The sequence below is a fragment of the Cryptomeria japonica genome, chromosome 5 (genome assembly GCF_030272615.1).
Source record: "Cryptomeria japonica chromosome 5, Sugi_1.0, whole genome shotgun sequence".
NCBI lineage: Eukaryota > Viridiplantae > Streptophyta > Pinopsida > Cupressales > Cupressaceae > Cryptomeria > Cryptomeria japonica.
The window spans coordinates 352,787,893-352,800,668 of record NC_081409.1 but is presented as its reverse complement, the minus strand read 5'-3'; the positions used below and the strand labels follow the sequence as shown (position 1 = coordinate 352,800,668).

Sequence of the window (12,776 nt, the reverse complement as noted above, 5' to 3'; positions counted from 1 at the left end):
TCTCTTGAATTAGCACTTCTCCCTCTACAATACTTTTATTCCAGAAAGTAACAATACCTCCTGAGGCACCTTCTAAACTACCACTGCTAACTCCTCCATTATGAAACATTTTCATTCCCTCTACCTTATCTTTTGACATTTTGGTTTCTTGAATCACAAAAATATCCGGGTTTTTGTCTCTAATCATACTTTTTATTAAATAATTTTTGTGAGGATTATTCAATCCTCGAATATTCCAAGAGATGATCTTCATGGTTTTTTAGAAATACCCGCCTCAAAGATGGTTCTTTGAGTCCCATATGCTATGTTCTTGCTTGTTTCCATAGTCCTCTTCTTTACATTTGAATATCTTCCTAGAGAAGTATGTTGAGCTACCACATCCCCAAGTCTGCTTCTGGTATTTCTGGCTGATGTACTATTGTTGTTGTTGTTGTTGTTATTCTTTTTTTTGTTCTTAATCTTCCTTTTATCCTCCATTACTTCTTCTTCTTCCTTCTTTGATTCATTCTTTCCCAGTGCCTTTTCGATGTCTTCCTCATCTCCCCATTTTGGCTCATTTTCCTCCGGAAAGATCAACTTTACCTTAGCTGGAGAAACTAATGAAATCTCTGATAGCCCTTGATCCAAGATGTTATCAGGTTGTGCATCTTGGATCTAGTCTGCTTCCTTATCTGACTCAAATGAATTTGATACTAAATTAAAATTGTCTCCTTCCTCTTTATTGTCTTTGGACTTATGACCGTTATTTCTCTTCTCACTATTGTCTGAGTTTTGATCTGTCTTGTCCTTTTCCTTTTCCTCTTTTTGGCTACTGACTTGTGACTCTCTTTCTCCATCATCTGACTCCTTGCCATTCTGCTCCTTTTCCTGAAGGGCGACACTTTCAATATCTCCTCTCTTCGTTTCATTTCCCAGTTCTCTGACTAACACTTCCTCTCTCCTTCCAACCTGAGATTGTTTTTCCTGATCTAGACCATCAGAATGCGAAGCTTTCAAAGAGTTGTCCACCTTTTTCCATACTTTAGCTTGGGATTGAGATTTGACCACATTACTTGGGCATTTTTTAGCCCAGTGTCCAACTTTCTTATAGTGAAAGCATGCAAAAGGGATTGTTTCATAAACTATATTTTGCTTCCATTTCTCAAGCTTTGATTCTATCTCTATTTCCTCTGGCATATCCGTTTCGGGCCCCACTCCTACACAGTTACTGGCATAAATAAGTCTTCTTCTGGATGCCGTAACTGGATCAATGGCGATAAGCTCCCTAAAGGCATTGGCTATTCTTGCAAACACATCTTCCTCCCAATATTTGATTGGGAGTCCAAGTAACTTTATCCAAATTGGAACTTGGACCACAAATTTTTTTTCTCTTCTCGCATTAGGGTACCATTTCTGGATATACATTAAATATTTGCGTATCGCCCAAGTTTCGTTGCAAAGGATATTCATGTGGTCCTCCTCACAAGAGAAAGAAAAGGATAGACATCCTTTGTTCATCGCAACCACATCCACCTGACCTTTCAAGTTCCATTTCCTCTTAACAAACCCACGAACAACCTCAATGTTCGGTCTCATCCCATAAAACTTGCCAATCAAGGTATTTTCCATTCTAGCAATGTTATGATCTATAATTTGGTCAGGGACGGATATGGCGAACTTACCCTGAGACACATTTGAGATATTTTTGACCGGGGGCAAGGATGACTTACCTTTAGGCAGTATATTTTCTGGAAGCTTTCACGGAGGATCATATCAGAATTATTTTGAGCAGAGTCCACGGTGACAAGATGTACCTGGAGAGGACGCATGATATCACGCCTCAGGCAATTCATGCAGTCATCTATTTCTGCAACACAGGGGAAGTGCCAGCCCTGAGAAAAGTGAGCAAAACGGAAATGACCAAGCTCACCGGTTCAACAAGTGATTCACAGGGTATGACAGTCAATCCTATCAAGGATGATCTGGTGAAATATGCCTATATGGTGATAGGATACAAAATGTTTTCAGCTAGCATGATTAATTCTGTATCTACTGTAGCAGTAAATGCCGCTTACCGAATGATAAAAGAGGATGCATCTTTTGACTTATGCACCGGTATGCAGAGGCAACTCCTATTAAATCTTAAGGCAATCAAACAGGACAACTCAATGAGGTTTAAGTTTGGACAACTACTGGTAGGGTTGTTCTTTTATTTTCAAGGCTACTTTCCGGGTGTAGGAGATGTCTAGTGGTCCCCTGACCAACCGGTAACCAAGCAGATAAAGGAAAGTGTACAAGCCATTGGAACCGGCTACCCTGAGGTACTGAACAAATATTTTGATGAGTTCAGAAGAAAGATGAGTCAGAGGGTAAGAATCTCAGGTGACATAGTGAAGAAATATGAAGATGACATCTGTTTCACTATTCAGGTGGACAAATGTTTAATGGAGGTTGTTGAGCCTAGAATGGAGGAAGTGGAGCCTATGGGCTATGAAGTTATGTTTAACATGCTGGAAGGGTATGCCTCAACCCTTATTGCCTCACCTCTTGATCCAAAGGCTAAGAGGACCGAAACCTACTTGGAGAGGATTGCACTGGTTGAAGAACCATCGGTGAAGAAGGGAAAATAACCGGCAACTAAGAAAGCTAAGCTAGTGCCTGCAGCATCGGCACCGGCTACCACTGCAACTCCAAGAGTGACCAGGTGGTCACCGACAAAGAAGAAACTGGAGGTAACACCGGCAAAAGTCTTCGAAAGAAAGAGGAAGACTAAGGCAAATGAACCGAACTTCGAAGAAACCGAGTCTGATGAACAACCAAAGAAGGCAAGACAGACAAAGAAGATGAAGAAGAATGAACCGGCAGTATCCGCACCGATAAATATAGACATCTCCTCATACAAACCTTTGACACATTGTCAAAGAACAGTAAAAAATATTAGGAGAAAGTTACTTCATGATTTAATAGACTATTATGATGAACTTAATAGTGAGGAAAAAGATGAAGTACTACAGGAAATCATTCTTTATTTATGTAAAAATGACCGGTCACCATCAGAGATTAAATCTCAAACACCGGATTCATTATTTAAAGCATTAGATAATAAATGGTGCATTGCCATTGAAAAGGAATAGGAGATTAGGGAGAAAGTCTTTGCACAGTACTTCCCCGAACTCTCAAATTTAGAATTATTTGATGCCCTGGATCAAAATAAAGGTCTCTTCTTCACAAGGAGAAGAAGACTCTGGTTGTTGGAGGGGAGAGTTGATGATGTTGAAAAAGATACACATCAGCATATGGCTCATGATATCAGCTCTCACAAAGCACGAATGGCCAACCTCCAAGCGGAAAAGGAACCGGTTATTTCCAAACCGGATGAGGTCTTTGATGAGGAAGGAAACCTGGTGGAAGAACCAATCGACACCATCAATGTCGATGCCCTAGATGTAGAAGATGTCACTCAGAACATACCTTCTGAGGGAACTGGACAGGGGCAACAAGCCGATCAGGGTCATGAACAAGCTGAGGACAGACAACAAGTGACAAAGGAACAGGAAGAGAAAAAGAAGAGGGATGAAGATGAGAAATAGAAGAAAGGGGAAGAGAAGAGAAAAGAGGAAGAGGAGAAACCAAAAGATGAAGAAAAGAAGAAGCAAGAAGATGACATGAAAAAGAAAGAAGAAGAGGATAAGGAAGAAAAGAGAAAGAAGGAAGAAGAGGAGAAGAAAAAGAAGGAAGAGGAAGAGAAGAAGAAGAAGGAAGAGGAAGAGAAGAAGAAGAAGGAGAAGGAAGAGAAGAAGGAGAAGGAAGAGGAAGAAAAAAAGAAGGAAGAGAAAGAACAAAGGAAGAAGGAAGAAGAAGCATAGAAGAAGAAGGAAGAAGAAGCAAAGAAGAAGGTAGAAGCAGAGCAGAAGCAGAAAGAAGAAGAAGACAAGAAGAAGATGGAAGAGGAAGAGAAGAAAAAGAGAGAAGAGAAAGAGAAGGAAGAGAAGGAGAAGAAAAAGAAGGAAGAGAAGGAGAAGAAAAAGAAGGAAGAAGAAGACAAGACAATCGAAGTGATGAAGAGCACACAGATGGAGACTCCTAAGGCAACCGGTAGCCAAGCCAAACCGGCTACTATCTCGAGTCCTATTGACCTCCAATCTGCAAGTGAGTCTGAGCTTATGCAGAGCATCAAGGCTTCCTAAGAGCACCTTGAAGGCATTCGCAAGAAAAGGGAACAAGATATTATACAGGCGGCTGTAGACACACTTACCGGTTTAATCCCCGGTACTAATCTTCCTGACACTGAATCATCACTAGCACAACTCAAACTTCTGTGTACTATAGTGGATGATCAGGTGCAAAGTCTGGAAGAAGCAGCAGAGGCCAATGTAAAGAAAGAGCACCAAAAATCTCTTAATGTTGCTCTAGTGAAGAAGTTGAATGAGCTTAGGACTGAACTGCTGAAAGATCAAAAGGACATAAGGAATGCCTTGGATGAGGGTAACTTGCTACTCAGCAAAATCTGTCAACCTCATCTGTTCTGTGATGATGTGCTAGCCAAGAAGCAACAGCTTCAAACGGACTTACAGTCCTACTTGGGCACATTCAAGACTCCTTATGATTCCTTTGCAGCATATGGGCAAACCGTTCACCGGTTCTAGGTCCAGTCAGCCAAGATGGAGCAAGAGATTAGTACACAGTCTAGGGATTTGCAAGAGCTTCAACTGGTATTACTTCCATGATTGCAAATTCTTCAGAAGTGTTATCTGAACCTGGATGCTCTGACAGTCACACAGGAACTGAGCACAGTAGATGCCATGGAGGAACGGGTATCCCAGATGTAGACAAAGAAGGAAGTGGCAACCTCCCTACTTGAGTCCTGCTCCCTATCCATGAAACAATTTTTGCAGGACTATAAATCGGGTTTTGACAAGTATCATTCATTATTGTCATAAACTTTCTTATATATATGGAAACAGGGTTTTTCAGCGGTACTTTGTCATTGTTGGCAAAGGGGGAGAAGTATATCTGGTTTTTGGTTTTAAAATTTTGATCTTCTAACACAAGGGGAGAAGTATCTGTTTTAAAAATTTGATATATGTTGTGATATATGCTATATGCTTTGATGATTATGCTCTGTATGCAAAATTGCTATACACTGTTGATTAAGGGATAGTGTATATGCTTAGGGGGAGCAATTTTGTTAATGGCAAGTTTTTGTTGTAAAACACTTAGATGTCAAAATTTTATTTTCCTAAGTGTTGCCATCAATGCCAAAGTGGGAGATTGTTGGCATTTTTGTTGTTTATGTTGTGATTGTCATTGATGGACACACACTTGTATTTAGATCCCCTTTATATCTATGAGCTTGTGCTCAACCGGTATTTGTTCCAATTGGTATGTTGTATACTAGTCTTTAGACTAGTGGTGATTTTGCAGAATGTGTTTCCTGGTCTGAAACGACATGTCGACCCCAAGTGGTTCATAGATCTCAAGCGATACGAGGGAGCAAAGCGGCACAACACATTCTTACCAGTCTTCATTTTTGTCAAACCGGCAACCGGTATTTTGTATGAACCGGTAATACTCTGTGATGAGTTACCAATCGACATTTTGTGATGAGTTACCAATCCACTGATTGTTTGATGGTGCCGACACATTGATGGTGCTTCTTATGTCGTGTTACTGAGTATGTCTAGATTCATTGAACCTAGGAAATTGTAATGTAATCCTATTGGACCAACATGAAATCAGATTCCTTTAAAAGGACATCATGTCTAGGGTTTTAAGTTGTTGCTGAAAGGGTTAATGTCGAGCTAGGGTTTAAGGTGGAAGTTGAGAACGATCTTATCTGAGAAGATCAAGTTGTAACTGTGTGAGAGAGAGAGAAGACTAAAGTAATGCTGGAATGCATTAGCTGTGAGCAATACTAGATCTAACCAAGCAGTTTGTGCTATTAGATAGGTCAAACACTTGTTGATTACTCACATCTTTGACAAGTCTGTAGCCCTTAACCGGGTAGGCCTCAAAGCCTTTGCAAAATCCTCTAACAAGGTGGTTCACACATGTGAATCTAAAATCCTCTAACAAGGTAGTCTTTAATCGGACTTATCTCCTAACAGAGATTGAGATTCCTAATAGGATCTATTCAGGTGAAGAACATTGTAAGACCTTAACCGGTCTGGTTTCTATTCTGCAGATAGTGACTTGTGAGTTCCATCTCACCATGGTTTTTCCCAATTGGGTTTCCACGTCAAATATCTTGTGTTATGGTTGTATTGCTTTTGTGGGTGAATGCTTTATTCGCATTTTGGTTTGCATGTGTGGTAACCGGTTTGGCTGTTAGACTGCTTTACCGGTTTATCTTTAGATTGTGTAAGCATTTTAGTGTAGAGATTTTTGGCATACTAATTCACCCCCCCCCCCCCCCCCCCTCTTAGTATTCATCACAAAGGAACATTGGGTTCCTTATCATTTGAACCCTCCCCTTCTACAGGACTCCCTGAATCTCCTTCTACATTCTGTCTTGCTACTGAACCGGTTGTCCCTCCCAAAAAATTGAATTTTGGGGCTGACCGCTCCCCTTCTCCTCCCCACTCTCCATCTCTACTGAAAGGATCATAGGTTCATTTGTATTTATTTTGATTATCATTAACATATTAACATTTGAACTTGTGTTTCTTGTGTCCCTTTTTAGCGTGCATCAATTGGCATCAAACTTCATGAGAACCTAATTCATGAATTATAAAGTATGTTTATAAATTGACACTTTCCCCTCTTCTTTTGACATTTAAATTGTGTTGTTATTTTAAACTATCAATCTTGTATTTATTCTTTGTTAGAGTGTGGAGTCTTGTTAGAGCCATTTGAAAATTGATTGTGTCCTCTTGTGACAATTCTCTCTCTTCATGGACCATTGTGCTACCCATTTTCCTTCTTCTCCAACCATTAGAACCTGCATTTCTTGTAGCTTTCTACATACCCTCTTCCTTTCATCATTATTTACATATTTTTATTTTCAAGCCCTCTTATACATCCCTTTGTCTATTTAGTAGACTTGTCCTTTGTGTTTTCTTTCTAGGTTTTGTTTGTATATACATTTTTGTTCACTACAACCATTGACATATTGCTATAGTTTGAATATAATTATTTTCATCAATATTATTTTGTGGTTTTATATATTGAAGAATTCATAAGGGGGGTTAATTGAAGTAGGCCTGCCTTTAACACTTTCTTTTGTAGTTTTTCCTTATTTTGCAAGTGTTTGGGAGTAGATACATATATTAAAAAGTGTTTGCAGGTCATCATAGAGTCGATGGGCGTGGCTAACCTCATCCCTTTTTCAAAAGACACTTCTTAAAGCCTCTAAAACTTCCAAGAAATTTTTATCATCTTTCTAAATAATCTAGTTTCACACACTTTATGTCTATCAAGAACAATGCCACTTTTGATGCTTGAAGTGTTTCTTTTTCTTGTTTAGTTTATAGTTGCTTTCACTCTCTTCAAGTTCATGTCTTTTGTTTAAAAATTAGTCCCATCTTGTGTGATATCATTAGTTCAAATTAGAACTCTTTAATTACTAAATACCCTTAATTTTGATATAATTGAATATAAAAATAAAGAACTCACTTATTTAACACACACTAGGGCTTAATTTCTATTCTTTCACTATATGAAGTATTATGAACCTTACTCATCTTGTGTATATATGAGTGAACTCTTGTTCATAGATTGTTACGTGAGAACTTTGGCCAAGGGAATATGTTTTGTGAAAATATTTTTCATTTATGATTGATAGAGTTGTAATGGTTGTTTTCACATGTACTAGTCACTTCTAATGTGGTATGCTTTTGTGATTCCATCCATGAATGGTAGGAGTCCACTTTTCAAAGTGACATACATGGGAATTGTATAGCTCCATGTTTGGTGGAAAAATAGTTACATTATGCTCTCTCTCTCTTACAACTACTTTCCATTTTAAGGTATTTATACTTGTCTATGTTATTTTACAAAATTGAGATAACATGATTAAGAAAAGTTATAATTCCTTATTACACTTTGTTGGAACCTAAGGACAACTTTTCTACATTATGATAAACATCTTTCTTGGATATTTTAACTACATTACTTCTTGATCAATGTCCATTTAAACATTTTTTAAATTACTTTATGAAAATTAATTAGGAAGTATTATGCTACTCTATTGGACTTGTAAAGTGTAATTGTACCAAAAAAGACATAAGTATGATGTACTTTTTGTTCTTGATGACTAATATTTATCAAAAGAGATGTAAAATATGTTGTACTTGAATTTAGACAAACGGAAAAGCATGATTTGAACATTAGTGAAATGTACATATTGTTAATTTGTTGAGATAAGTTTGAATGTTATGAGGATGCCTTTGTGTCTTTGGAAATGAACAAATCTAGAAAAGGGATATTTATAAGATGTGAAAGGCAATGCCTTTTTATAGCCTCGATTTACTCATTTATGTCATAAAATTAAGTATGTGAAAAAGGACTTTATTTTTGTTCTATATGAAATAAAAGCATATGAAGTGATGCTTGAATCCAATACAACATTTATTTCTTTGCTTTCATCTTGTGAAATTCAAACCTAAACTTGTAGTTATTGTTCTTAGGTCAAATCATAATATCACTCTTTTAATTTAACACGTTACTATCAAAATATAGATTAATCACACATTAATAACTAATTTTTTTAATTATACCTATATAAAGGACGTTAGAATTAAAGATCAATGTAATTAATTTATTCAAATTTCTAACATTGAATTTTCGATAATTATTTATAACATTCCCAACTCAACAATTTAAATGGATTATTACTTGATCGAATATATTATTTAATTAAAATCAAATTTATTTTATTGTAAATAAAATAAAAATAAAAATATTGAATATTTTTAATAAACATAGTTTGTTGTACTCATATTAACACTTATTAGGGACTAGAGCTTCTGAGATGGTGCATTAGAAGGAAATGGTGCTATTAATGTAGATTCAACTCCCTCTGGTCCAGTATCCTAGATCTGAACAGATAAGTTTCATAGATTTGGTAGCCTTTTTTTGGCAGTATTAGTGATGAACTTGTTTGTGATTGTGTGTGATTTTGAGTAGGATCAAATAAGATTTTAGCGTTGGTCCTTGGTATTGGGATATGGCAACACTTTACTTGAAGTCATGGTTTCCAGAGTTCAACCTGCTTATGACAATTTTTTAAGGTTTTCTTCTATCTGGGTAAGAATGTCGAGTCCCTGCCTACCTTTTTGGCTGCATTCTACATTGAAAAATATAAGAGATGATGTAGTTAAGTTCATCTATCTATAACCTAAAACACAGGCATTCACCAACATCTACAACGAAGATTTTAGTAGAAATGGATCCAGGCCTCAGGGTCTTAATTGGTCTCAAAAATTGGTAAAGGTTTATGGAAACAGCCTTAGATTATGGAAATTAGGCATTCTGTTTTTGGAACTGTTTCAAAGGTTGATCATTTAGATGTGGCTTGTTTGAAATTCAGAAGGCTCTTAGGATGTTCTACGTGGTAGAAGAATGTTGTTTCTGATTTTGATTTGAAGTTAAATAATTCTGAGGAATAGGGTAAGGAGAAGAATAAATTTTTTGAAGACTGGCATTTGGGGATGTTTAGGAGTTAGGGGAGAGGATGTAGTAGTTGAAGTTCTTAATTTCGTGGCTTTCAAAATTATATAAGGTAATTTTAAATCACTCTCACTTGTTTACAAAAGTTTATTTGGCAAGGTCTTTGGGTATAATTAAGGATTTAGGTACACATCATCAAATATGATGTCAGATCGGCATGCTTTGCATTAAGGTGTCCAAAAAGATCCAAAAAAGGGTAGACCTATATTTGTGCATTGAGTTATGTTTTATTGGTGTGCCAATGTGACATCACATGATTTTAAAGACATCAAGTTTCCACAATTCATGAGATTTGGAGGAGCTGCCTCTGGATCAGATCGTGTAACAGTTTTTGTATCAGCATTTTGGATTGAGTACTATCAGAGAGTATAGGACTCAATCATCCTGATGATAATGCACTCAATCCAAAACATTGATGCAAAAACTACTACACAATCTGATCCAGAAGCAGTTCCTTCAAATAACATGGTTTATCACTTTTTAGATCTAAGGAATACATTTCATTTGATTATAAGTAATCATAATCAACACTATCAACTTTAAAGTTTAACTCGCAATTACTAGTGCTATGCTGTTAAAAATATTGAACATTAAATCAGCAAATACTATTACAATTATTAAAATATGCTCGAATCCTCTCTCTCAATAATGATTAAAGATTGCTAGAAAAATGAGCAAACTCAAGCAGAGGAGAAGGGAAAGGATAGTGAGGAGCTTGCTACGGAAGGAAATGGCTCCTTAAATTACTCAGAATCAAATAGAGAAGAAATTCTTAATCTATAATAATATTGTCAGCAAACAATCTGTAAAGTTTGAGAGTTTCAGGGAATGTCAGAGTTGGACCTCTTTATTCTTTTGAGGAAGATTTCTCGTCAGATGAAGAAAATAACATAGATGTTGAAGCTGAACCTCATCAGTCTTCTCCCTCAAAAAAAGTGAATTAACAATGATGTCTAACTGGATCTCGTTTAAAATTTGGATCTGAATTGGTTTGCTTTTATTTCAATTTCATTGTATTGAACTATGATTTTCAAGTGAGCAGGACTCATTTAGCCCCCTCACTTATCTATTGAAAAAACCACAATAGTTAGGGCACACCTCAATTGGGTAGGCTCAACAATGGTTGCCTCTGCAACAATTTTTTTTTACATGGCTAAGCCCTTCATGGGCCTGTTTGGGTGGGTCCATTCCCACAGCTAATATTCACATGGACAATTTCATTCAAATTTGACATTAAGAAATGAAGTACATGGGATTTGGAAGCTTGAATACCCGAGCACCAACAGAATTCCCTATTACATCACTCCACTGATCTCCTCCATTTCCCCATATTCGATATCCCTTCTTTATCAATTCCTCCCTTTTGCGCGACTTGAACACAACAGCGCTGTCACCATGATCGCTCTCACTTCTGTTAAACAACCACACTACATTTTCTCAACACACCATCACAGTACAGTTATAAATTTACCAACAAAATCAATCATAATTACCTTAATATGAGTCCATCCCACTTTGTAAATCCCTGTGAGATTAAATTATCCTGTGTGATTTCTCTCTGGGATTCATCCCTCCCGGTGATAAAGAATACCCTGAAGCCCAATTTTATGAGCTGTTGATAAAGTTCCAAAGTTGCAGTTAAAGCAGGAGAATTTCCGCTGAATACCCAAGAGTTGAATGCATCCTGGTTAAACAATTCTCCCCTGAAATTTCACAAAATTTATTAAAATGTAACTGGATGCATCCTGGTTAAACAATTATGTCCTGAAATTTCACAAAACTCAGCAAAATGTAATTGAATGTATTCTGGATAAACAATTATGCCCTGAAATTTCACAAAACTCAGCAAAATGTAATTGAATGCATCCTGGTTAAACAATTATGCCTGAAATTTCACAAAACAAACATTTCTCCCCTTATATTTCAAAAAACCCATTAAAATGTAATTCAATGCATCCTGGTTAAACAATTTTCCCCTAATATTTCACAAAACTCATTTAAATGTAAGTGAATGCATCTAGGTTAAACAATTCTCCCCTTAAATTTCATAAAACAGTAAAATGTAATTGAATGCACCCTGATTAAACAATTCTCCCCTGAGATTTCACAAAACTCAAAAAGATGTAATTGAATGCATCCTGACTAAACAATTATCCCTTGAAATTTCACAGGACTTTCATAAATGTCTATTGAATATACAGAGGCACCACCAAATCAAAAGGCCCATTATAACCATTCTAGCTAAAACCAAAAAGAAGAAGGATGAGACATAATTACCCAAATTTTCTGGTCTTGTAGTACTCAAGATTAGACAAAGCTGTTTCATCCACATCCAACACCCAAGCATCCCTTCCATCATCCTCTCCAGGGCTAAATTGCCTGGCATAAATTACAGCCTGCTCAATGACTGCTGCCAAATCTCTTTCATAATCTCCATTCAGCATATAAGTCCCTACATATTCTATACATTCTTCAGGAACAACTTTCCAGTGGCGAAGATTATTTGCTTCTACATTTAATCTCCAGCTTAAGCAATGTGCAGTCACAGTAGCCTGAGATGATTCTTCAGCCATGATAAGCTTGGTTGTACCAGAGAGGAGCAGAAGCCCCATTAGTATGAGCATTGTGCCTGCAAAATTCATGGTGAAATTATGTAAACTGTGAAGAGTTTTCTCTATGATGTGGGCAAGTGTGGCATTGAAGGATTTAATGTTTCTATTTCGTTGGAATAGGATTTCATTGGAGAATATGCGCCGACCACGCAATGTCAAATCACAGGAAGGGCGATGTGTCACGCAACCAATCAAATGCCAGGTTTTAAAGTACTAGGTCATCCAATCAAACCACTGCACGCGTAAGGTGCAGATTCATTCCAGAGGGCTTGGAGTGCATGTGCATGACGGTCAATTTGAGCCTCTTTACGCAATACAATTTGTAATTGCCACGCGTCCCGCTTTATTATTATAAAAATGGAAAGAGGTTCCCCCAAATGCAAAGAACATGCCAGGCCTACCAAGCATCCTCCTTTGTTTGGTTAAATGGTCGGTCGGTAATAAGCCAATATTTAATTAACTTTATTATAAATATAATTAGTCATCCTTTCTACGATTTCAATATATTGAATTCAT

The 12,776-nt window shown here is 37.0% G+C and overlaps 2 protein-coding genes across 2 annotated transcripts; both read right to left on the bottom strand.

Annotated features, from left to right (window-relative positions):
- Positions 1–654: 654 nt before the first annotated feature.
- On the bottom strand, positions 655–1,608 carry LOC131875927 (uncharacterized). Its single transcript, XM_059220663.1, has 2 exons — positions 1,201–1,608; positions 655–1,083 (listed from the first exon to the last, which is right to left on the bottom strand). The coding sequence occupies exons 1-2, from the start codon at positions 1,606–1,608 to the stop codon at positions 655–657; spliced, it is 837 nt and encodes a 278-aa protein (XP_059076646.1).
- Positions 1,609–10,406: 8,798 nt separating this feature from the next.
- On the bottom strand, positions 10,407–12,425 carry LOC131034208 (acid phosphatase 1). The gene is made up of 3 exons (XM_057965603.2): positions 11,926–12,425; positions 11,142–11,351; positions 10,407–11,059 (listed from the first exon to the last, which is right to left on the bottom strand). The coding sequence occupies exons 1-3, from the start codon at positions 12,288–12,290 to the stop codon at positions 10,882–10,884; spliced, it is 753 nt and encodes a 250-aa protein (XP_057821586.2). The 5' UTR covers positions 12,291–12,425; the 3' UTR covers positions 10,407–10,881.
- Between the last annotated feature and the right edge of the window lie 351 nt (positions 12,426–12,776).

Bases quoted from the DNA above. Each gene is read 5' to 3' on its own strand.
- LOC131034208 (XM_057965603.2), bottom strand. From the start codon at position 12,290: ATGAATTTTGCAGGCACAATGCTCATACTAATGGGGCTTCTGCTCCTC. The intron at 11,352-11,925 runs GTAATTATGTCT...GTGAAATTTCAG, and splicing joins TACAAGACCAGAAAATTTGG to GGGAGAATTGTTTAACCAGG. The intron at 11,060-11,141 runs GTAATTATGATT...GTTGTTTAACAG, and splicing joins TGGGATGGACTCATATTAAG to AAGTGAGAGCGATCATGGTG.
- LOC131875927 (XM_059220663.1), bottom strand. From the start codon at position 1,608: ATGGAAAATACCTTGATTGGCAAGTTTTATGGGATGAGACCGAACATT. The intron at 1,084-1,200 runs GTAGGAGTGGGG...TTTCACTATAAG, and splicing joins TTATTTATGCCAGTAACTGT to AAAGTTGGACACTGGGCTAA.